The 22,404-nt window shown below is 35.5% G+C and overlaps 2 protein-coding genes, 1 long non-coding RNA gene and 1 pseudogene across 3 annotated transcripts; 3 read left to right on the top strand and 1 right to left on the bottom strand.

The window, feature by feature from the left end:
- Positions 1-1,621: 1,621 nt before the first annotated feature.
- LOC114398952 (receptor-like protein kinase FERONIA) lies at positions 1,622-9,588 on the top strand. Its single transcript, XM_028361043.1, has 6 exons — positions 1,622-2,177; positions 2,611-2,793; positions 2,848-3,146; positions 3,178-3,394; positions 4,344-4,488; positions 6,772-9,588. The coding sequence occupies exons 1-6, from the start codon at positions 2,066-2,068 to the stop codon at positions 9,374-9,376; spliced, it is 3,561 nt and encodes a 1,186-aa protein (XP_028216844.1). The 5' UTR covers positions 1,622-2,065; the 3' UTR covers positions 9,377-9,588.
- Positions 6,182-7,691, bottom strand: LOC114398953. The gene is made up of 2 exons (XR_003663618.1): positions 7,575-7,691; positions 6,182-7,484 (listed from the first exon to the last, which is right to left on the bottom strand). It is a non-coding gene; the product is annotated as an uncharacterized LOC114398953 (long non-coding RNA).
- A 2,800-nt stretch (positions 9,589-12,388) lies between the features above and the next one.
- On the top strand, positions 12,389-19,024 carry LOC114398490 (annotated as a pseudogene).
- Positions 19,025-19,633: 609 nt separating this feature from the next.
- LOC114398305 (reticulon-like protein B17) lies at positions 19,634-21,566 on the top strand. Its single transcript, XM_028360488.1, has 6 exons — positions 19,634-19,857; positions 19,949-20,102; positions 20,185-20,259; positions 20,347-20,488; positions 21,031-21,166; positions 21,500-21,566. The coding sequence occupies exons 2-5, from the start codon at positions 20,011-20,013 to the stop codon at positions 21,094-21,096; spliced, it is 375 nt and encodes a 124-aa protein (XP_028216289.1). The 5' UTR covers positions 19,634-19,857; positions 19,949-20,010; the 3' UTR covers positions 21,097-21,166; positions 21,500-21,566.
- Positions 21,567-22,404: the final 838 nt, after the last annotated feature.

Here is a 22,404-nt window from a genome sequence, read left to right as displayed (position 1 = left end):
GTTTTGTGCAGGAAGCTAGGAAGCATGTTTTGTGATCTCAGGTGGAGATTGTGATAGTACCAATTGAAGTACCTTGAAATTTTAAATCAATTACCCTTGCCAGAATTATCATATACAAAATTATATAGTATTAACCCAAAGATATTTTTTAGTTGATATAATAAAAAATTATTAACTTTTATAATATATATTTTTTTTCAAAAATCTATGATAATTTATAATTGATTGAAAATGTAAAATTATTTACACTTTTAATATATTAAATTGTCATCCATTTAGGACCAAAATAATTACTTACCCCGCAATATAACATACATAATTATTATTAGTATAATTACAGTCATCCACAATAACTCATCATTGCAAATAACAATTAGCATGTGTAGAATTTTTTGATAGGCTAAGAATAATATATTAAGACTCTCCCCCAACACTTTGTAAAAAAAAAAAAACTTAAATATATTTTTTATCTCTAATAAATATTTTATTTTTGTGTTTGTCCTCTAATAAATTTTTGGTTTGTATTGAGTCCCTAATAAAATAATATTTTTATTTTTTATCCTTAATATTTTGTTTTAGTCTTGGATAAATTAAAAAATTTTATGTTTGCTTCCTAATAAATTAATAAATTTTATTTTAGTATGTATTAATAACAAATAAGAAATATTTATCATAAAACAAATACAAAATTTATTAATTTATTAAGGGTTAAAAATAAGTATCAAGAATAAAAAAAAATGGTTGTTTTATCATCGCAAAACAAAAATTTATTAAAAATTAAATACAAAATTAAATTTTTATTAGGGATCAAAAACATATTTAAGTTAAAAAAAAATGAAAGAAAATGCCCTAACCTGAACAAAGATAGTACAACAGAACACAAATACAACTAAAACCAGAAGACAGAGCATCCCTAAGCCAATTGTTTATTTGCTGACTACCCGAGGCACCTACATACCCACCCTACAACGTGAATAACAACTAACAGTGGAATAGTTTCGACAGCCTTAGCACCTTGCAATACCATTCAAACATAACAGAGGATTATTAATCCATTCGAAGAGAGTGCATGAGAATCCTTTGATTTGCACCCGTAACAAAGATCACTATTTGAACCTTATGTAATCCAATAGCCCATCAACTTCCAGTTTTCCATATTTGAACACTATATCATTCCAATTTTTCCACACAATTAAGGATGTACAATAGTTATCCAATTTTTCATCGTAAGTTATGTGGGAAACTGGAAGTGCCTTCCAATAATAGTATAATACAATAGTTTTCCACTGCATTCCGAATTTTTTGACATATAACCTCTAAGTGCCTTTACATAAGAATGTACAAACTTTTTATGATTTTTCATTGGCATACAGGGCATCATATTTGAGAGTTGCGTTGTGAATTCTGTATTCACTGTGTATAGCTTTCGCAGTCTCAAGTTCCAGATGTATGTTTGTGGCAATTTAGGTGGAATTGACTCCATCTTTATCTTCCTAAAACTCAGATTTGGTGGCTCTTTTTTTTAATCTCCAGTCAGGAAATGAATTTAATTCATCAAAGAGGAAAAATATTATGAAGAAAAGACAATAAAAAAAACTAGAAAATTTTCAGTCAATATATTTTAATTGAAATACATTAAAACGTATATACATATGATTCTGGTCATCTGAAGGACATAACAGCCAAAGACAACAAAGACAATAACATATACGCATGGCTTATTCAAACTAATGACCCCCTGCTGCTCTTCCATCACTCCTTATTGGGAGAAAATCCAAAGTAGCTAGGATACCAAATAGAATTGTATGGAAAATAGTACATTATTTGTTAATACGTAGATGAATCAGACGAGTTTGTCGAAATTTAAAATATTTAGAAATAAGTCAACTGCACATATTTGCCATTTGACTTGTCGCAGTCGTCTTTCACTAACAAACACTCTGAATGTTCCTTTCTCCGGTGCTTCCTAGCAACTACTACAACAATGATCATAGTAGGTGAAAAAAAAAAATGATCAGAATAAGTCTTCACAACTTCACTGATTTGCAGTTTCTCACCGCAAAGCATGACGTTCCTCGGTATCACCTCCTTAACACTCTTCCTCCTTTCCCCCATCTTCACACACCTCAAAGCATACAACCCAGTGGACTGTTTCACCATCAGTTGTGGCACCACCAGTAAATCTTCCGGCTGGGAAAGGACATGGACAGGGAACACAGACTCAAGCTTTTATCTGTCCAAGATGGCATCGTTACTGCTAATGCAACAACCCAATCTCCTACTATCAATAAGTCCCCTACACCAAAGCTCGCTTGTCCCGTTCTCGATTCAACTACCCTTTCCCAATCACCTCAGGCCCCTAATTCCTTCGCCTCTTCTTCTACCCTGTTGACTACCCTTCTTTTCCCCGCACCAACAAATCCTTTACTGTTCAATCCAACCAATTCATCCTCCTTGATGGTTTCAATGCCTCTTTCAACGCTGATGCTGCAAACAAGGAAACCATCTTCAGAGAATATGTTGTCTATGTGGATAATGATCAGAGGCTTATCCTCAGCTTCTCTCCGTCTCAACCAAACTGATCCTATGCTTTCATCAATGGAATTGAAGCAGTTTCCCTGCCAACCGATCTGTATTACATGTCAGCAATTGACACTGTATTCACGCTTGTGGGACACGACATGCTGTTCAGCATTGAAAGCATTGCTGCACTGGAGACGGTGTATAGAATTCAAGTCCGAGGGCACGAAATCTCTCCACAAAGCGACACCGGTTTGTTCAGGAAATGGGCTGGTGATAAAGAAGATTAATTAATTAAGCAAAATCCACAGAATAATGATCTACCAGCTAACACGGATGGTAAGATGAACATAACCGTGAATCCTGATCATGTGGCGCCCAAGGAACTGTACAGAACAGCCCATAACATGGGCACAAACACCACTCTGAACATAATCAGCAACCTGACTTGGGAGTTTCCCGTTGATGCTGGCTTCACTTACGTGCTCAGGTTTCACTTTTGGGAGCTTGACCCCAATCTTGATATAGACGGTGACAGGGTGTTCTTCATTTACATAGCAAGCCACTTGGTTGATGATCGCGCTGATGTTATGAGATGGACACAGAAACAGAAAAGGTTTCTCCGCGTATAAAGATTATGCCGTTGTGGTTCCCTAGAATAATACTCAGAAAAAGGTGTACAAGGGCTACTTTGAAGGCGGTTTCACCCCAGTCACTATCAAACACCTCAAACTAGATTCACAGCAGGGTGCAAATGATATCATGAACAAGATTGAGATGCTCTCACAGCTCTGCCACCTTCATCTTGTGTTCCTCATCGGGTACTGCAATGAGAACTATGAAATGATCCTTGACTATGATTTCATGGCGTGTGGCACCCCCCGCCAACATCTCTAAGACACCAATAACGCACATCTCTTGTGGACACAATGCTTGCAAATTCGAATCGGCATCACATGCGGGCTGCATTATCTCCATACAGGTGCGAAGCACACAATCATCCACCACGACTTGAAAACCACCAACATTCAAAAATTCGAATGGAAGCATGAAGGAAGAAGAGCAGAAGTAGAGGAAGAAGAAATGAATTTGGAAAACAATTTTTAGTGAATTATTGCCACTTATTGGTTTGGTTATTGGTACAACTTTTATACAGAGAGGAAGTAGTTAGTTACAATCCTAACTATCTACTAACAACCATAACTAGAAGTCAGTTACATGGCTAAGTAACTACTAACAACCATAACCAACTACCAACTACTAACATAGCTAATATCAACCAACTACCAACTACTAACAACTAATATCCCACAAGTAATAAAGTTAAAACACAAGTCTGAATATCACAATCACATAGACTTTGTTTGTACTTATGTAGATGAATATTGGATTAAGAAAAAGATTTGGAAAAGTTGTTGAAAAACATTAATTTAAATTGACAGAAAATTAAATCAAACAAGAGGAAAGTTTAAACAAGAAATGAAATTGATTAATTAAAGACAAAAAAGATAAGAAAATCTAATATTATTGTAGAAGAAAATTTAGAAGATGAGCATATTGAGAACTTAGCCTACCTGAGTCACTCTTTGATATAATTTTAATTTTAATTATTTCAATTTATACATGTATCTACTAGTATACTCTAACTTTGGTCCCCGCATGAAAGAACCTAATTTATCTATTTTTCTCTTTCAAATTCCTTTGCAGAACTAAAATAGTAAATTGCATTACGAATAGAGATGTATAACAGCTTAATTTATCCAATTTAATGATCCTTGACTATGATTTCATGGCGTGTGGCACCCTCTGCCAACATCTCTAAGACACCAATAACGCACATCTCTTGTGGAAGCAACGCTTGCAGATTTGCATCGGCATCACATGCAGGCTGCATTATCTCCACACAGGTGCGAAGCACACAATCATCCACCATGACTTGAAAACCACCAACATCCTGTTGGATGATAAGTGGGTATTTAGCGGAGAGCATAGCTATAGTTATAATGATAATTATAATACGTTGTTGTCTGGAATTAACATTTTTGCTATCAGCCTGTGTTACTTGTTCAGTTACTGTAGCATTTCCCCGTCCAATAACTTACAGCTCCATTCTTAATTGCTTAAAATTCCTATTATTTTATCGGGAGTTATGTTACACTTGATTGCTGAAAAAATTAGAAATAAATTTAAAAACATTCTCTCTTTGTGTATATATAGTCAGTTAGTTAATTATCCACCATTGTCTTATTCACTTCAGCCAGCTCATCATTTAGCATTTAAAACCATTTACAACAACCAAAGACAAAATAATAAATGAGAAATAAGACAATAACATAAGCAGCTCCAAATAAATCAAAATATAACAGCCTTGAAACTACAACAATTGCTTATCTGTGTATGACTCATAGTGGTTCTCTCCTCTCTACCCATATGATGATCTATTTCTTAAAGACAAATTATTAGATTCTGATACAAGCACACACAAGCACGTTGCAAACATGTAAATATGTGAGGGCACATTGTTACCAGTGCACATATGAGTTTAAGCCTACTTTAACTATTGTGATGCTAGTGATGAATGTCCCACAATCCTTATTTATTCTTCAAATTTATTCAGAAAAAAATGCAGTGGATCTCAATTATTTTTCATGTGACTGATATTGGAGTCTGTGATTTAGAAGACAATTGAAGAGAATAATACATTTAGAAGAAAAGATATACACACATAACGAATATGAAACACAAAAAAATCAAATTTATTCATATAACTTCTCCGGAAGACAACAACAAAGGTTACAAATAATGTAACAGCAACCCATTGCCATGTGTTAGTTAACATTATGAGCACCAAACAGAGCAAGCTTCATTTTGCTTTCAAGACAAAATATAACAAAATGTCAATAAATCACATAACCTTTGTCCCAAAACAATGTCAAATCAGTAAAAAAAAATGGAATCAAAATGCAAAAGAGAGAATAGAAGAATACAAACATAACATGGACGATAATAGTAACAGGACAGAAACCTGTAAAACAAAGAATTTCAAATCAGAAAATGACTATAAAATCTAAAATACTTCAGTCTGTCACAATATTCAACATGATATATATAATAAAGAGGTTAAAGAAAATTTCTTCTTATTGCAAATTAAGTTACTAAAGTATAATCTACTCAAAAGAGCTTTTGTATTGCATCCAAGATCAATTATGTAAAAAGAAGAATGAAACCACTTAATTCACATGTCACTTTATCAACCACTGTAAGATACTGTTTATATTCAAACCAAGTCACTATCAACTAATAGATAGCTAGTTAATTAACTTATAACATCAAAACTCTAACAAGATAAAAATATGATTAAATTGTAAATATTTCTCTCAACTCGTCATTCATCTTTTACGAAAAAACAATCTGAATATTCTTTTCTCCCTAGCATCCAAACACAGAGTAACAGTTTTGCAAGATTCTTTGACGTGGATCAGCCACTAGCAAATGATGTTGTGGTTGAGTTTTGCAGTAACATAATGTTATAGTTAGTTCTACTTTATTTTTGTATCATATTGTTTTGGTCAAGTATCTGCAAGGTGAGGAGGCATGGGTGCCATGCATTAAGAATTTTCCAGATTTTTTTTTTTTTTTTTGTGTGTGTGTGAACTAGTACTTCCCAGGTAAGTATCATATCATTTACGTATAGAGATTGCAAACATTAATCTTAGTCAACCCCTATATTCCTCAATTTAGTTAGAATCACATGATTGTTTCGTCAAATATCCAAAACCACCAATTGTTATATTTGTTTGATTTGGTTTTCATGTTTCCGGTTTTGCCCTCCACCATGCACTGCCTAAACTAACTCTAATTTTAACCACCAACCCACCTCACTCTCTCCAAGCACAATGCCAATTTCATCACCCAAATAGCCCTTCGACAAAGTCATCATCACCGTCTTCTATATTTTATTTCCCCTGTTTTGACACTTGACTTTTCTCAAATAGTCTTTCACTAACAAACAATGAACGTTTCTTTCTCCGGGCCTTCCTAGCAACTAAGACTTGGCAATGAATAAGTCTTCACAACCGCACTGAATTGAAGGGTCTTAACACTTACCATGAGGTGCCTCAGTACCACCTCCACAACTGCACTCAAATAGTCTTTGACTAAGAAACACTCTGAATGTTCCTTTATCCCATGCTTCCTAGCAACTACAAGCTAATAATAATAAAAATCATTTACAACTTTACTGACTTGTAGTGTCTCACCGAAAACCATGAGGTTCCTCAGTATCAACTCTGTAGCATTATTCCTCTTTCTCCTCTTCTCCACACACATCCAAGCGTACACTCCGGAAGACAACTTCAGCATCAGTTGCGGCACCACCGGGACATCCTTCGACGGTGAAAGGACATGGACAGGGGACATACACAAAAAGTACTTATCTGGTGGTCAAGATGACACCGTTTCAACTGAAGCAACAACACAATCTCCTTCTGTCAAACAAGTCCCCTACACCTCAGTACGCTTGTCTCGTTCTCAATTCAATTACTCCTTCCCCGTCACCGCTGGCCCCAAATTTGTTCGCCTCTTCTTCTATCCTGCCGACTACCCCTCCTTTCCTCGCACTGATGCCTCTTTCACCGTTCAATCCAACCAATTCACCCTCTTAAAAGGTTTTAACACCTCTCTAAATGCGGATGCAGGAAAAACGGAAACCATCTTCGGAGAATATGTGGTCAACGTCAACGATGGTGGGATTCTGCTCCTTAGCTTCACTCCGTCGAAACCATACTCCTACGCTTTCATCAATGGAATTGAGGTACTTTCCATGCCAACTGATCTTTATTACACATCAGCGACAGTGGATGCAGTTGGATTCAAGTTCGTGGGAAGAAACATGCAGTACACCCTCAGAACCAGCTTTGCCTTGCAAACAGAGTATAGAATCAAAGCCGGAGGGCAAGAAATCTCTGCACAAAACGACACCGGTTTGTTGAGGAAATGGGCTGGTGATGAACAAGATTATTTAATTAAGCAAAATCCAGAGAATAATGATCTACCAGCTAACACGGATGGAAAGATGAACATAACGGTGAATCCTGATCATGTGGCACCCAAGGAACTATACAGAACAGCGCGTAACATGGGCACAAACACCACTCTGAACATAATCAGCAACCTGACTTGGGAGTTCCCCGTTGACTCTGGTTTTACTTACATGATCAGGCTCCACTTTTGCGAGCTCGATCCAAATATTAGTGACATCAAGGACAGGGTGTTCTTAATTTACATAGCGAGCCAGTTGGCAGAAGACAATGCTGATGTTATGGAATGGACCCAGAAACAGAAAGGTCTCCCTGTGCATCAAAACTATGCGGTTTTGATTCCCAAGAATAATAATCAGAAAAAGGTTAATCTGTTGCTCCAAATGCATCCTCAAACTGATGATAAAACATTATATAGAGATGCGTTCTTGAACGGTCTCGAGATATTCAAAATCAGCGAAGCCAAGTCAAACAACCTTGCTGGACCTAATCCAGACCCAGTTCTGACTCCACACAACAACATACCCGCCCCAAAGGGAAACAGCAGCAGCGGGAGCCAAATGACCATAATTGGTGTCATTGCAGGGTTGGTATCTGGGGTTGTTTTGATATCCGTTGTCATTCTTTTTGTTGTAATTTTGTGGCGCAAGAGAACCACTGCTATGAAGACCAAGGATAGGTCAACCAACAAGCAGAACTACTCTCTGCCATCCGATCTCTGCCGCCGCTTCTCCCTCATCGAGATCAAAGCCGCCACCCAAAACTTTGACGAAGTCTTCATCATCGGCGTGGGAGGATTCGGCCATGTCTACAAGGGCTACATCGATGACAGTTTTACCCCCGTTGCCATCAAGCGCCTCAAACCGGGTTCACAGCAAGGGGCACGTGAGTTTTTGAATGAAATCGACATGCTTTCGCAACTCCGTCACCTCAATCTCGTCTCTCTCATCGGCTACTGCAACGATAATAAGGAAATGATCTTGGTCTATGATTTCGTGAGACGTGGCAATCTACGTGACCATCTCTACAACACCGATAAGCCCCCTCTCTCGTGGAAGCAACGGTTGCAGATTTGCATTGGGGCAGCGCTTGGGCTGGATTATCTTCACACAGGCGCGAAACACATGATCATCCACCGTGATGTAAAAACCACCAATATCTTATTGGATGATAAATGGGTGGTCAAGGTTTCAGACTTTGGGCTTTCCAGAATTGGACCCACGGGCGTGGACAAGTCTCATGTCAGCACTGTTGTGAGGGGAAGCTTTGGGTATTTAGACCCGGAATATTACAAACGCTACCGTTTGACAGAGAAGTCTGATGTGTACTCTTTTGGTGTAGTGTTGTTTGAGATACTGTGCGCTCGGCCACCTCTAATCCATAGTGCACAGATAGAACAGGTGTCACTTGCTAATTGGGTGAGGTGCTGTAACCAAAGTGGGACTATGTCTCGGATTGTGGACCCCACATTGAAGGGGAAGATCGCGCCTGAGTGCTTTAAGAAGTTTTGTGAGACTGGAATGAGTTGTTTGTTAGAGGATGGGAGGCAGAGGCCATCGATGAACGACGTCGTTTGGATGCTGGAGTTTGCACTCCAGCTACAAGAGAGTGCAGAGCAACGCGAAAATGATGGTATTGTTATTACTGAAGAAGTTAATGAGAAAAGAGAGGAAATTAGTGATGATACGTTTAATATTAACAAGAGTAGTAGTGCAGTGAGTGTGAATGTGAGTACAAGTAGTTCCAGCGAAGAGCATAGCTATGCAGGGATTGATATACTTGCTTGGTTGAGGGGCATGGGCAAAAACAAATTGTAACAAATAACAAATTGTAAATAATAGTCCGTAGATTTCTTTTTATAATTGATAACTTATGATGACAGCAGGTAAGCTATTAATCTCAAATAATTAAATCTTTTCAGTTTTCCCTCTCTTAAAAGAAACTTGTAATTTGATTTAAAAACACATGCTGCAACTCAATCAAGTTTTCCTATTTTTCTTTGGTGGTAGTATATACCTTTGAATGAGCATGTATTATATTTTGTGGCAAGCCTTTTAACTTCCTAGAAGTTGCATGATATTGATGTCTCTCCAATGGCATCAAAAGTGCCAACACATAAAATAGTGATATCAATATTTTTCAATTTGATTCTAATCTCAATTCCATAGGTCCCCATCTCATTCTCCACTTCTCTATTCCTATTTGATTTGTATACGTTGTTCCCCAGCTATCTCCTTTCTAATATGATTATAATCTCAATTCTATATGAGAATTTAAGAATTAGGATGAGTGAGAAATCAACACTCCTTGATGATGCGTACCATTGGTATACCCAGCGCCTTGAGGTAATTAACCTGAAGAAATAGCTTTTAGTCATAAATATTAACTCTTTAAGGTGAAATTAAAATTCAGTTATGGCATTGACTTTTCAGTCTAACAACATTTTCAGATTAATGAATTTATGTCAAGGGCTATTTTGATATGGTACCGTGTGTGAAAATCACAAAGCTAAAATAGTGAAGTGCAGACTGCAGAATGCATGATCTATTGCACAATCTCGATGGTTAAATCTGATGCTACAAGCATGTCTAAAAGCTTGAGGCATGTGCCATTTTGGGATCAAGACCTTACAATAGATCTAAGTCAATTTCTCTAGTTACAAAAGCTTAGAACACTTCTCTTGTAACTTGAGAAATATTGACTTGCGTGTACTGTTAAAGCTTTTACGAAATAGCATTGGTAACATGAAAATTAATGAAACACTTGCAGTATCTAAATCTAAATGGTGACACTAAACTTCAGTCCCTTCCTGAGTCCCATTTGCAGGCTACATCCATTATGATAAATCATTGTTTTACTTTGCAGCTCCAAATTCTTCACAACATCATGTTCTTTTTGCCTTATTGATGAAGTTTTGAACGTGATTCTTTCCGTGAATCCATGTTAACTCTACCATAACATGAAAAATATAATGCTCTAGTTAAACAGTACATAAATGCAACTAGACTCATTTATGTGTTGAAATGAGTGTGAACTCTTTCCAATAGATTTATCTCTGCAAATGCATCTGAGTAGTAGTCCCACGCTTGACATACAATCTCATTACTGAAAGTTTCCGCATAAAGAGAATTCAAATGATAGTGTTTGAACAGTTAACTTTTTTTTCTTTTATTAATTTGTGTCATGTTCAAACTCATGTTTTGAAGAATTGAAAAATCTGCAAACAACAAATACATGATAGGAAGTGACTTTGTACAGTTAACTAGAAAGGCTAATTTAAGCCAAAAAAATGCATGTCTTTACAACCACCATAGATCAGTTGAACCAAGAGTATCATGAATACTCTTGTCGACCTTGTCTACCCTTTCATATTTGAATTTTTCCTTCAATATCATTAGTCATTAGTACACAGGAGAGGACATCACAGATTCACAGTACATTGAAAATAGAGATAAGAACAAAAAATACTGATAATCCAAAATCAAACAGAGGATATCCTGAGAATAATCCAAAATCAAATACCAAAACCATACTGATAAACAAGACATATAATATCCTCTAAGTGCCTTCACACAAGGATGTACAATTTTTCTTATTTTTTATTTTTTTACTGGAAGAAGGATTTGATTTAAAGAATTACCTGATTGAGCAGTAATGATATAGCTTATCCAAGATCTTCAGTTCATCAAGTGTGATATAATCAATTGGTCACAGCATAGATATGATAAATCTTGTTCACAGCATATGCACTTCACTGCCTACAGTGACATCTATAAAGTCATCAGCAGTGGCATCATACCAGAGAATAAATATCTATATGTAGTGAATACAGAATTTATATGCATGATAAATCTGACTTTTAAGATTTAATTTAAGGGGGGAAAAAGGCTTTTCCCCATCTTTCACTTCCCATTTTCCTGCCATCCAAGTTTGTCAACGCAACCCATCAGTAACTAAAAAAATTGGATATGATTTAAAAGGAAGAAAAGATCAAAGGCAACCAAACCATGGAGGAAACAATGAGGCCTCTCGTTTGGGACATTGGAATGCTCTTGCCATGCCTTAGAATCCAATACTTATTCTTCATCACAATCCACATTTCCTTCCCTCTATTATAGGGTTGTTAATTCTAATTATAATACCAGCATTATGCTGCATTAGAATTTCTATTTTATTTTAGGTTTAAATATGCTTATGATCCATAATAAATACTCTATTTTTTGTGTTTATTTCCTAATATATTTCAGTTTTGTGTCGAGTCTTTAATATAACATGTTTTTATTTATGGTCCTTGATATTTTGTTCTAGTCCATGATAAATAACAAATTTTATGTTTGTTTTTTCATAAATTAATGATTTTTTCTTTAGTTCCAACTAATAGCAAATGAAAAAAAATTACCTGGGATCGAGCAAACACAAATTTCATTAATTTATCATAAACTAAAAATAAGTGTCAAAGACCAAAACAAAAATATTATTATATTAAAAATTCAATGCAAAACAAAAATATATTAAAAAAACATAAAAATCGAATATTTATTAAGGATAAAAAATATATTTAAACTTTTATTTTATAAAATAAAATGATAAACTAATATTCCCCTAGACTTTAGAGTAACAGTAGGGCATGAGGGAACCCTCCCTCCCCCAAATTAGGATGCCAAAAGGAACTATGTCTACTAAACCATCATTAACTACGTATACATGCCACTACTTTGATCAGCAAACACTCTCAAGGTTCCTTTCTCCTGGACTTCCTAGCAACTACGAGCTAGCAATTACAATAAATCTTCACAACTACTCTGACTTGAAGGGTCTTGCCACTAACCATGAGGTTCAATAGTGTCACCTGCATAGCAGTCACCATTCTCTTCCTCTCCATACACCTCCAAGCATACAAATACAGGCCACTGGAACATTTCACCATCAGCTGTGGTGCAACTAGAACATCTTTGAACTACTACTTCCCCGTCACCTCTGGCCCTAAATTCGTTCGCCTCTTCTTCCACCCTGCTTCTTATCCTTCCTTTCCCTGCACTGAGGCACCCCTTCACTGTTCAGTCCAACTCATCCTCCTTGACAGTATTGACAGCTCTATGGAAACCGAAGCTGAAAACACGGAAAGCATTTTCAGAGAGTATGTGATACAAGTGAATTACGATGAGATGCTGACCCTCAGCTCCACTCCATCACATCCAAACTCGAACGCTTTCATCAACGGAATTGAAATATTGTCCATTCCAAGTGATCTGTATTACATGTCAGGAAACTACACAAAATTCAAATCCCTAGGAGGTGATGAATTGGTCTACATTGCTCGAGCCAGAGTATAGAATCAAAATGAGAGTGTAACATCCCGTTTTTTTTGTAAAATAAATAAAAATTTTTATTTAAAAATTAATAGAATTTTTAGAAATTAAATAAATGAGAGAAAAGAATTTTTAGTTAAATTAAAATAAGAGTTTCATAGTATTAGAAAATAAATAGAATAGAGTAAAATGATGTTTTAGAAGATAAAAGAATGCTTTAATTGCTTATTTATTTAATGACAGAATAAAATAAAGTTCTTTTTTAATAAAATAAAGAAAAATAAAATAAATAACAAGTTCATGATATCCTAGTTATAAATAGAGACATATTAGGTCAATTTTTACATTTAGGATACGTTCCTACACTCTTTTCCTCCCAAATTTGTTCTCCATTCTTCCTCTCCCCAAACTCTCTCCTTTTCCCGTATACACTCAAATCTGTCGCAATAGAATTACAATTCCGGATTCATTAACCGTTGGATTGCCTTGAAATTTGGACACCACCTTTAGAACTCAATTTTACACATTTTCACTATTAGGATTTCTAAAATAATGTTTGTAAAGAGAGAAATGTCCATCGCATGGAGACAGTGAAATTGAGGCTCCAATTCCTTTTCCTTCTCTCTAACGCTGGAAAACCCTAAGAGAACAACTAGGAAAAAAACTTGAGGAATCTTAGGAAACCACTAAAGACATTGCTACCACTGTCGGATTACACACGTGAGCCTGCTTAGAGGTAAGAGATGAGTTACTCACGTTTGGGGATTCAAATGAACATGTGTAGGAATCCCCAGAGGATAAATTTTAGGTTATTTTGGGATGTTTTATGAATTTCAATTTTGTTCTTATTTTTTTATTCACGAGTTGAATGTGTTTGATAGACTAATTGATGTTTCGATGCGAAATTGTTGGAAAATTAATATATTCTTATGTTGAGTGAAACCTAGAAATTGGACCTTTTCTAATAAGCGTGAATTGATGAAATTAAGTAAGAGATTTATCGCAAGAGAGAGATATTGATTTTGTATTTTTTTACCCTTTTCGTGCTTTTTAGGGGTCTTTTTATTTATAGTTTGAAATTGATATTATAATTTGGAATTAGAACTGGCTAACAAAATTACATTCTCGATTATTATTTTAATTTTAATATTTAGTATGAGTTTATATATTGTTTCATATTGTTATTCTTTAAAATTGGCCAAAGTCTATTCAACTATAAGGTTCTTTGAAAGTTTTAGAGAATTTTTGGTGCAGTTTTGTTTGATTATATTTCACTTTGTAAATTCATGATTAAAATTTTTGTGTGTTTAGTTATTTATATATTGTGTGTGTTTATATATGTAATACTATTTGTATATTATGAATTGTGATTGAGATTGAGTATAAGTAACAAGTTAAGCATATGTTAATTTGTGAGATACACGTGAACATGTGATGGTGGATTGTGACGTTGGAAGGTGTTAAATTGTGGACATCAGATATGGTTGTGAATAAGTTTGTTGTTAATACTTGATGTGATATTACTTGTGCTTTGAGTTATGAATTATACAATAATCCGACTAGTGTTTACCTTGAGAAAAGTGTTTATGCGTGAGGTGTTACAAGGAAAGTGTAGGGTTCCAAGTTAGGAACCTGAGGTGTTAAATGATAGCGCAATGCATGAGGTGTTAAAAAAATGTAGGGTTCCAAGTTAAGAACCAGAGGTGTTAAATTGTAACACATTATGTTAAACGTGTTTGAAAATAAGTGTAAGATCATGGGTATTGTATAATTCATAAGCAGTGTTTGCATGCAAAAGTTATTTTAGGGGTTAAACCTAAATCAGGAAGGTGAGACCCTAACAGATTCTTCGGAGCCTAGGCCTTGGAGGTAAATACACTTGGTTTGAGTGCTCCTTTAAGCCTATGTTGATCCCATATGGTTAGAGCATTCTCATAAAATAGAGTGACCTTAACTAATAACATTATGATTTCACTTAGTAAGAGTAATCTGACATACCCATTGTGTGACATGTCTTGTTATGTACTCCTAGGCGCCTTAGTATTGTTTTTCACTGACATGATAACACATTACATTTAGTATTGAGTTTTAGTGTATCTGTTGCATAACATCTGTGTAATGATCATTATGACTTGCTATGTGATGGTGGGTAATGAATTGTATGAGTGTGAGACATAGTGTTGTACTTGAGATGTGTTTTTCTGAACACGTGATTAATGTGGAGGTGTGGAATGTGAGTTTGTGATTAAATACTTGGGACAAGTAATGTTATGCAATGAGTGGTGAAATGATGCGAATCATGTTAAGTTGAGCTTGTGATATTTATACTATATATATACGCCTTCGTTTATCTATACCTGTTTATGAATGTGATAACTTACGTCCCGTGTGTTATTGTGTTTGAATCCTATGATGATTTCGAACTTTGTGTTCATGAGAACAAATGGTTAGGTGAATTACTTTAAGGAACCTTGTGTTGGAGAATGCCAAGACACAATGGTCTGATAGAATATGACATTGGGGCATGAGTTTTTGTTTTAATTGCATGATGTTCCAAACATACCATTTTACTTTATTTGATTCTGCTGCTTAACTTGAGTTTTTTCTTTGTAAACTTGAATGACCTTGTTTTAAGCTGGAAATATTTTTGAAAAAAAAATTGTTTGGTAATAATAAAGCGAATGTGAACCTTTTACCCACGTGAATTTACATACGATTTTATTGAATAAAATTGATTTAATTAGATTCCATGTTTTATATATGTTTTTTTTCCAATTATATGCATGTTGGGATAGAGGGTGTGACAGAGAGAAGGACAAGGAATTTCTCCACAAAATGAGACTCTTCAGGAATTGGGCTGGTCATGATGAACAATATTTAGTGACACAAAATCTATGGGACAATCTAATGGGTGACATGGATGGTAAGATGAACATAACCGTGAATCCTAAATATGTGGCACCAAAGGAAATTTACAAAACATCCCATGGCATGTGCAGGAATACCAATTTGAACAAAAGCCTTAATTTGACTTGGGAGTTCCCCATTCATTCTTTCTCTGTTTACATGGTCAAGCTCCACTTTTGTGAGCTTGACCTGAATATTAATGACATTGGTGAGAGGATGTTCATCATTTACATAGGAACTGAGTTAGCTGGTGATAGCTCTGTTATGAAATGGAGTCAAAAACAAAAAAGTCTGGCTGTGCACAGAGACTACATCATTATGATTTCTACGAATGATATTCAGAAAAAGGTTAATCTCTCACTTTAGCTGCAACCTGATAAAAGTGCAAAGGATAAAAATACAACGGCCCATTCTTGAACGGTCTCAAGATTTTCAAAATCATTAGCTACAATATTCTTTACAGTGACAATATAACCCTGATATCTTCAAAACTACAGAGCTTCATACCCTCCCCCAAGGGTAGCAGAAGCACCAAAACAATAATAATTTGTCTTGTCATTATATTCATCTTCTCGAGGGCAATTTCCAAGTGTGCTCCATTCTCTTTCTCAACCACCAAGACAACCAACACACACAATCATTGCAACCGTCCCATCTTTGCCGCCGCTTCTCCCTCATCAAAATCAATGGTTCCACCAACTACTTCAACAAAGCCTTCATCGCCAATGTCGGGGGATTTGGCCATGTGTACAAGGGCTACATTGATAGCGGTTCCACTCCTGTTGTCATCAAGCGTCTCAAACTGGGTTCACAATAGGGGGCTTGCGAATTCAAGAATGAGATCGAGATGCTATCACAGCTCTGCCCCCATCATATCACCATTTTTGTCGGCTATTGCGATAACACGAAAATGACCATCGTCTATGAATTCATGGCACATGGCAACCTACACGAACATCTCTACAACACCAATAACCCTTCTCTCTTATGGAAGCAATGCTTGCAGATTTGCATTGGGACAACACGTGGGTTGCATTATCTTCACTCAAGCGCAAAACACATGATCATCCACCACAACATGAAAACCAAGAACATCTTGTTGGATGACAAGTGGGTGGCCAAGGTTTCTGACTTTGGGCTTTCAAGTATTGGGCCCACGGGCACATTCGAGGCCCATATCAACACCATTGTGAAAGGCAACTTTGGGTATTTGGATTCAGAGTATTATATATGCTACCGTTTGACTGAGAAGCCTGATGTATACTCTTTTGGAGTAGCGCTGCTTGAGATACTATGCACTTGACCGCCTCAGATCCATACCATGGAGATGCAACAAGTATCACTTGCTAATTGGGCCAGATGTTGTTAACAAATTGGGACTATGGCTCTGATTGTGGACCCCATGTTGAAGGGGAAGATTGCACTTGAGTGCTTCAGAAAGTTCTGCAAGATTGGGGTGAGTTGTTTGTCAGAGGATGGGATGCAGAGGCCTTCTTCCATGAATGACGTCATTTTGGAGCTGGACTTTGCACTGCAACTGCAAGAGAATGTAGAGCAATGCAAGAATGCTGGTATTGTTACCTTACCGAGTGAATTAATGAAAAAAGAGGAAATTAGTGACAAATAGTTTAAGGAAATCTATAACTTAAGAAAGGAAGAGTTACTTAAAATACAAAATGTTACAATTGTTTAGGGAGTGCATTTTTAAAACTGCCCTTTTATGTATATTATTTTTCTTTGTGTGGGTTGATTTATCAAAGAGTGTTAATTGGCCCAATATGCATGGATTATGCGATCCGGTTCTAATAAGAGCATCTCCAATGGGAGTACTTACATGAATTGTTTAACTTTAAACAATGTTACTTAACATTTTTTTCACTAGAGCATATGACATGACATTGCTTATACACTGTTGCTTACATAAGCAACCGTTGCTTAAAAAAAATTATACCTTAAATTGAATATTTTTAAGCATAATAGGACCCATAAAATTAAGTTAATCACTAACTTCAAAAACCTTAGCATTGGAGTAAAATTTCATGTAGAGTGTTTAAATTTATATGGAATTGTAAGACCTCACAAAATCATGTTAAACAATTCATCTAAAAAACTATACATGGTAGATGTTTTAACAGAGTATTTGGTGGCAATTGTTATTATGTACCTTCCTTTTCTATATTCTTTCAAAAACATCCTTTTTTTGGAAAGTACTTTTCATAATATTAAATTTTTAACACATTTCATAAATTACTTTTTGGAAGTAAATTTTTTAACATATTCCAAAAAATACTTACACAGAAGATTTAAAATTGTAACCTTATGGAAAATACTTTCTGAAAGTCAATTTTTAACAACCTTTGTATTGTTTAGGATAGTTCATGGTGATGTTGTAGTTGCAAATAAACCAAGTGCTTGGTTGTGCTTTTTCCGTTATGAAAATTTGACTTCTCCTTAATTGGAGGAGTGACTCCATTGGCAAATTGGGCATGATATTGGTAATTGCTTCACTTGGAAGATTCGTCATATCATTGTGGTCTGTGATTGGAGTGCTGATGCATTCACGAGATTCATATTCCTACAAATGCTTCTAGAATATGATATTTTCATTTTTTGTTTGCTAGCATTTCTTTTAAAGAAATTGAGAAAGTGAGTATATCATATCAATACACACTGAACGCAGAGCAACGTAAAGACAATTGGTGTTCCCTTTTTTCTTCTTCTAGAAATTGGCTTCCAGGAAGTACTTTTTATAATTTTAACACATTATGGAAAATATTTTTCAGAAGTGCAAAAAATTTAATGTTACAAAAAAAATACTTTCCAATGGTGTTAAAAAATTTACATTTTGAAAAGTAGTTTCCAAAATGTAAAAAATTTAGATTCCCTAAAATACTCTCTGGATATGAGATATCATATTGTTGTTGAATTTTAAGCTTGAAATTAATTGAGGTAAATTGCAAACTCCATGTTATAAATATTGTATAAATATTCAAATATTATGAAAAAGTTCAAGTCCCCTTCACCATTGCACGCTTGTCCCATTCCTAATTGAACTACTCCTTCCCCGTCACTGCAGGCTCCAAATTCATTCGCCTCTTCTTCTACCTGGCTAATTACTACCTTTCCTTTTCCCGCAACGACGCATCCTTGACCTTCCAATCCAACGAATTCACCTTCCTCAATGGTTTCAATGCCTCTCTAAATGCCGAAACACAGAAACCATCTTCAAAGAATACGTGGTCCACATGAACGACGATGAGAGGCTAAACTTCAGCGTCACTCTTTTGCAACCAAACACCTATGCTTTTGTCAACGGAATTGAGATACTTTTTGTGCCAAACAATCTGTATTACATATCAGCAAATGAAGTGGGATTGATTCTAGTTATCCCCAGCTCCACCCTTGAGACAGAGTATAGAATCAATGTAGAAGGCACTACTAAAAAAAACACTTTTTATGACACGTGATCTACGACGGTTATTATAGAATCGATTTAGAAGGTGGTGCGGTGACATTTTAGTAATTATTGTAAAAGAAATTACATTTTACGATGCACATTCTAAGACGGTTATTGAAAACCACCTTAGAATGTTGTATGCAATAAAGTATGCGACAAGTTTTAGGTAAAGACCGTCGTGATTGGGAAAAAAAAACAAGCGCATTATTATTTCCCAAAAATCACTCTTCTTCTGCACGCCTCTTCGTTTTCTCTCACTAACCCTAAAAGCCCATCCTCGTGAGTCATTGCCGTTTCTACTTCTAGGGTTTCTTTTTTTTTTTTTGCTTCCCCCTCTCCTTAACCCCCCAAGTATGAATGGTTTTCATAAAATCATCAAAGCAAGAACTTAAAAATTAAAAATTACCGGATTCCGCCGGGGTACGACGTCACTGCAAAACCAGAGCACCCCAAACGGCGTCCCCAAGGAACCCTCGCAAATCGCGGTGGCGCTCCGAGCTCGAGATTCGAGAAGAAAAAGATTCAACCATTGTGGAAGAGGACGAAAAACCCAGAACGAGAAGACAAACCACGCGAACTAAGAAGGAGAAACCTAACTCCGTTCCACCTTCAACCCCATCTCCAAGTATGCATTTTTACCATTTTCTCTCTAATCCGTTTGGCTTCTCTATGTTTGATCATAAGTTTTTATTATTTCTGGGTGGTTTTGTTTTCAGAGAGTGAAGAAGAGAATGGTGGTGATTTGGACCATGTTGGACAGGTGGTGAGTGATTTGATCATGTGGAAGGATGCATCAAAGTCAACCTTTTGGTTTGGTTTTTGTTCTCTTTGTCTCTTGTCTTCATGCTTTACTCAAGGACTCAACTTTAGGTCAGTACTTTATGCGTTTTTGTTTTTTTATTTTCACCTACATGGAGAAAAAATCTGAGTTTTTTTTTATTTTAATTTTCAGTGTTTTGTCGGCCTTGTCGCAATTGGGGATTCTCTTATCAGGTGTTTCATTTTTCTCGAATTCGATTTGTCAAAGGTACGATTTTTAGTTCGAGATTCATAGGTGGTGTTATGCTTCAAGCTCTTTCTTGCGTATTTTGTGACTTTGGTCTTTGTGTTTCAGAAATGAGGTTGAAGAAAAGAGGGAAATCAAGCTGGCAGAGGATGACATTTTGTGTCTTGCGAAATTAATTCTTCCTGCTCTGAATTTTGCAATTTCAAGGATGAGAGCGTTGTTCTCAGGAGAACCATCCATGACCCTCAAAGTAATCATCTAAGTTCTATTTTAGATATAGAATTTATAGGTTTTATGTGAACTGATGCAAAACGTTCAAGAACAAATAAAACAAGTTGAGAATGATACTAAGCGATAAGAGACTAATTGATTCTATGTAATTGTAAACACTTTTGTACTTTTCAACTAATTCAATAGCACCTTATATTGAAGTAATTTATAGGTTTTATGTGAACTGATGCAAAACGTTCAAGAACAAATAAAACAAGCTAAGAATGATAGTAAGCGATAAGAGATTAATTGATTAATTAGTTTTTTTGCCATGTTTCTTTCAACAAGCATGAGCCTTGCTGTGAGTACTACAAAACTCCATTTTTGCATGGTATTCATGATTAATTGATTTATTATTTTTTCACCATGTTTTATTATTTTAATTACCTTAGCTCATTCTTGTTAATAGATATATTTGATCGGGGTTTAAGATTTGTTTAATTAAAGCTTAAATAACTTTGTTGATAATTGAAAATTCTCAGTATTCACATATTCATGTGCTACAAACCTTTCTACTTTCATATTATTTCTTGCTATTGGGATTTCAGAACCTCTATCTTCGAATGCTTGTGCATCTGCCTTGCGTAAAGTCTGCAAAGATGCTTCTGTAGTAATTTATGAACCTTCAAATTTGGAAATTTTAATGTGGATAGGAGAGGTGGGTTACTCTATTCTTGCAATGGAGTAAATATCTGGATGATAATATCATGTATTAAGTTCTATTATGCATAGTGTGCATGAATTTCTGTTATCATATTTTCTGTCTACATGTTTGAAATTTGTGTTACCAGCTATGAAATATGTACATGGCTAAAGATACTCAGCATCTTAATGTTCATAGGCATTAATGGATTTGATTTTTTTATATAATTTATCTAAATTTCCAAGTTAGTATATGAAATCCTTTTGGTGCATGGTATATGATATCTTTCTCAAATATCTGGCTGAACTATGGATTCACTTTTAGCCTAAGTCATGCTTGTTGCTGTAGGGTTTAGACAAGTGGCATTTATCTTTGGATGATGAGGAAGAAGTTATGCATGCTATAAGTCTGATGATTTTGTTCCTAGTCGAGAACTAAAGAACAACTTATTGGCTAAATTGCTTTCACCTAGCTATGAAGCTATTGGGAAACTTGTGAGCCTTCTTTTTCCTTTCTTGTTCACTACTGACTTTGATTGTGTGATGCCTACTTTGACCAGCTCTAGTGAGCTGGTTGTTTCAACTGTATTCTTTCAGTATTGTGTACTGATTCATCTGTATTTTTCTTAAAGATTTTCTTGGACAATTAAATCAAAATTTGCTCAATGTTAATTTTTATGTGAAGATGTAAACTGAAATTTTGACTATGATTATGATAATATAGTGCACACGAATTGTTGGCTAATTGTTGTTATTCACCCTGTTCTCTGAAGTTTATTTATTTTTAGTAGAAAGATAGAAAATAAGGTGGTAAAGGAAAATTAAAGGCACATAAACAATGATTCTTTACTTGGTTTCTTGTTATATAATGATTTTGGGTTCAGCTGATGTTCCCTAAACTGAAATGTTTTTCTTGTTTGAGTTGTCTCTACTGGTTGCATAAAAATCATAAATGGATAAAGCCCATGCTTCCCAAACCTTGTGCTAAAAATCCATTTAATGAAGATAAATGGGGGTTGCATAGACGTTTTAATAATTAATACAAAGAACCATTGATCTTAAATGCTTAAGCTGGCAGTTGAAAGAAAGCCAAGGGATGGTTTTTATGTAACTTTTCTTGACAGGAAAGTGGTCGAGCTGGCCGAGATGGACTTCCTTTTGAATGCCTACTGTACTTTAGACCTGGTGATGCTCCATGTCAGGTGAAACTTTGCAACACTTTTCACTGTGAATTTGTGCTTATTTCTGTCTATT

This window comes from Glycine soja, chromosome 19, assembly GCF_004193775.1.
Source record: "Glycine soja cultivar W05 chromosome 19, ASM419377v2, whole genome shotgun sequence".
Lineage (NCBI taxonomy): Eukaryota > Viridiplantae > Streptophyta > Magnoliopsida > Fabales > Fabaceae > Glycine > Glycine soja.
Note: the sequence above shows the minus strand (reverse complement) of the source record. Positions and strands in the feature narration are given on the sequence as shown.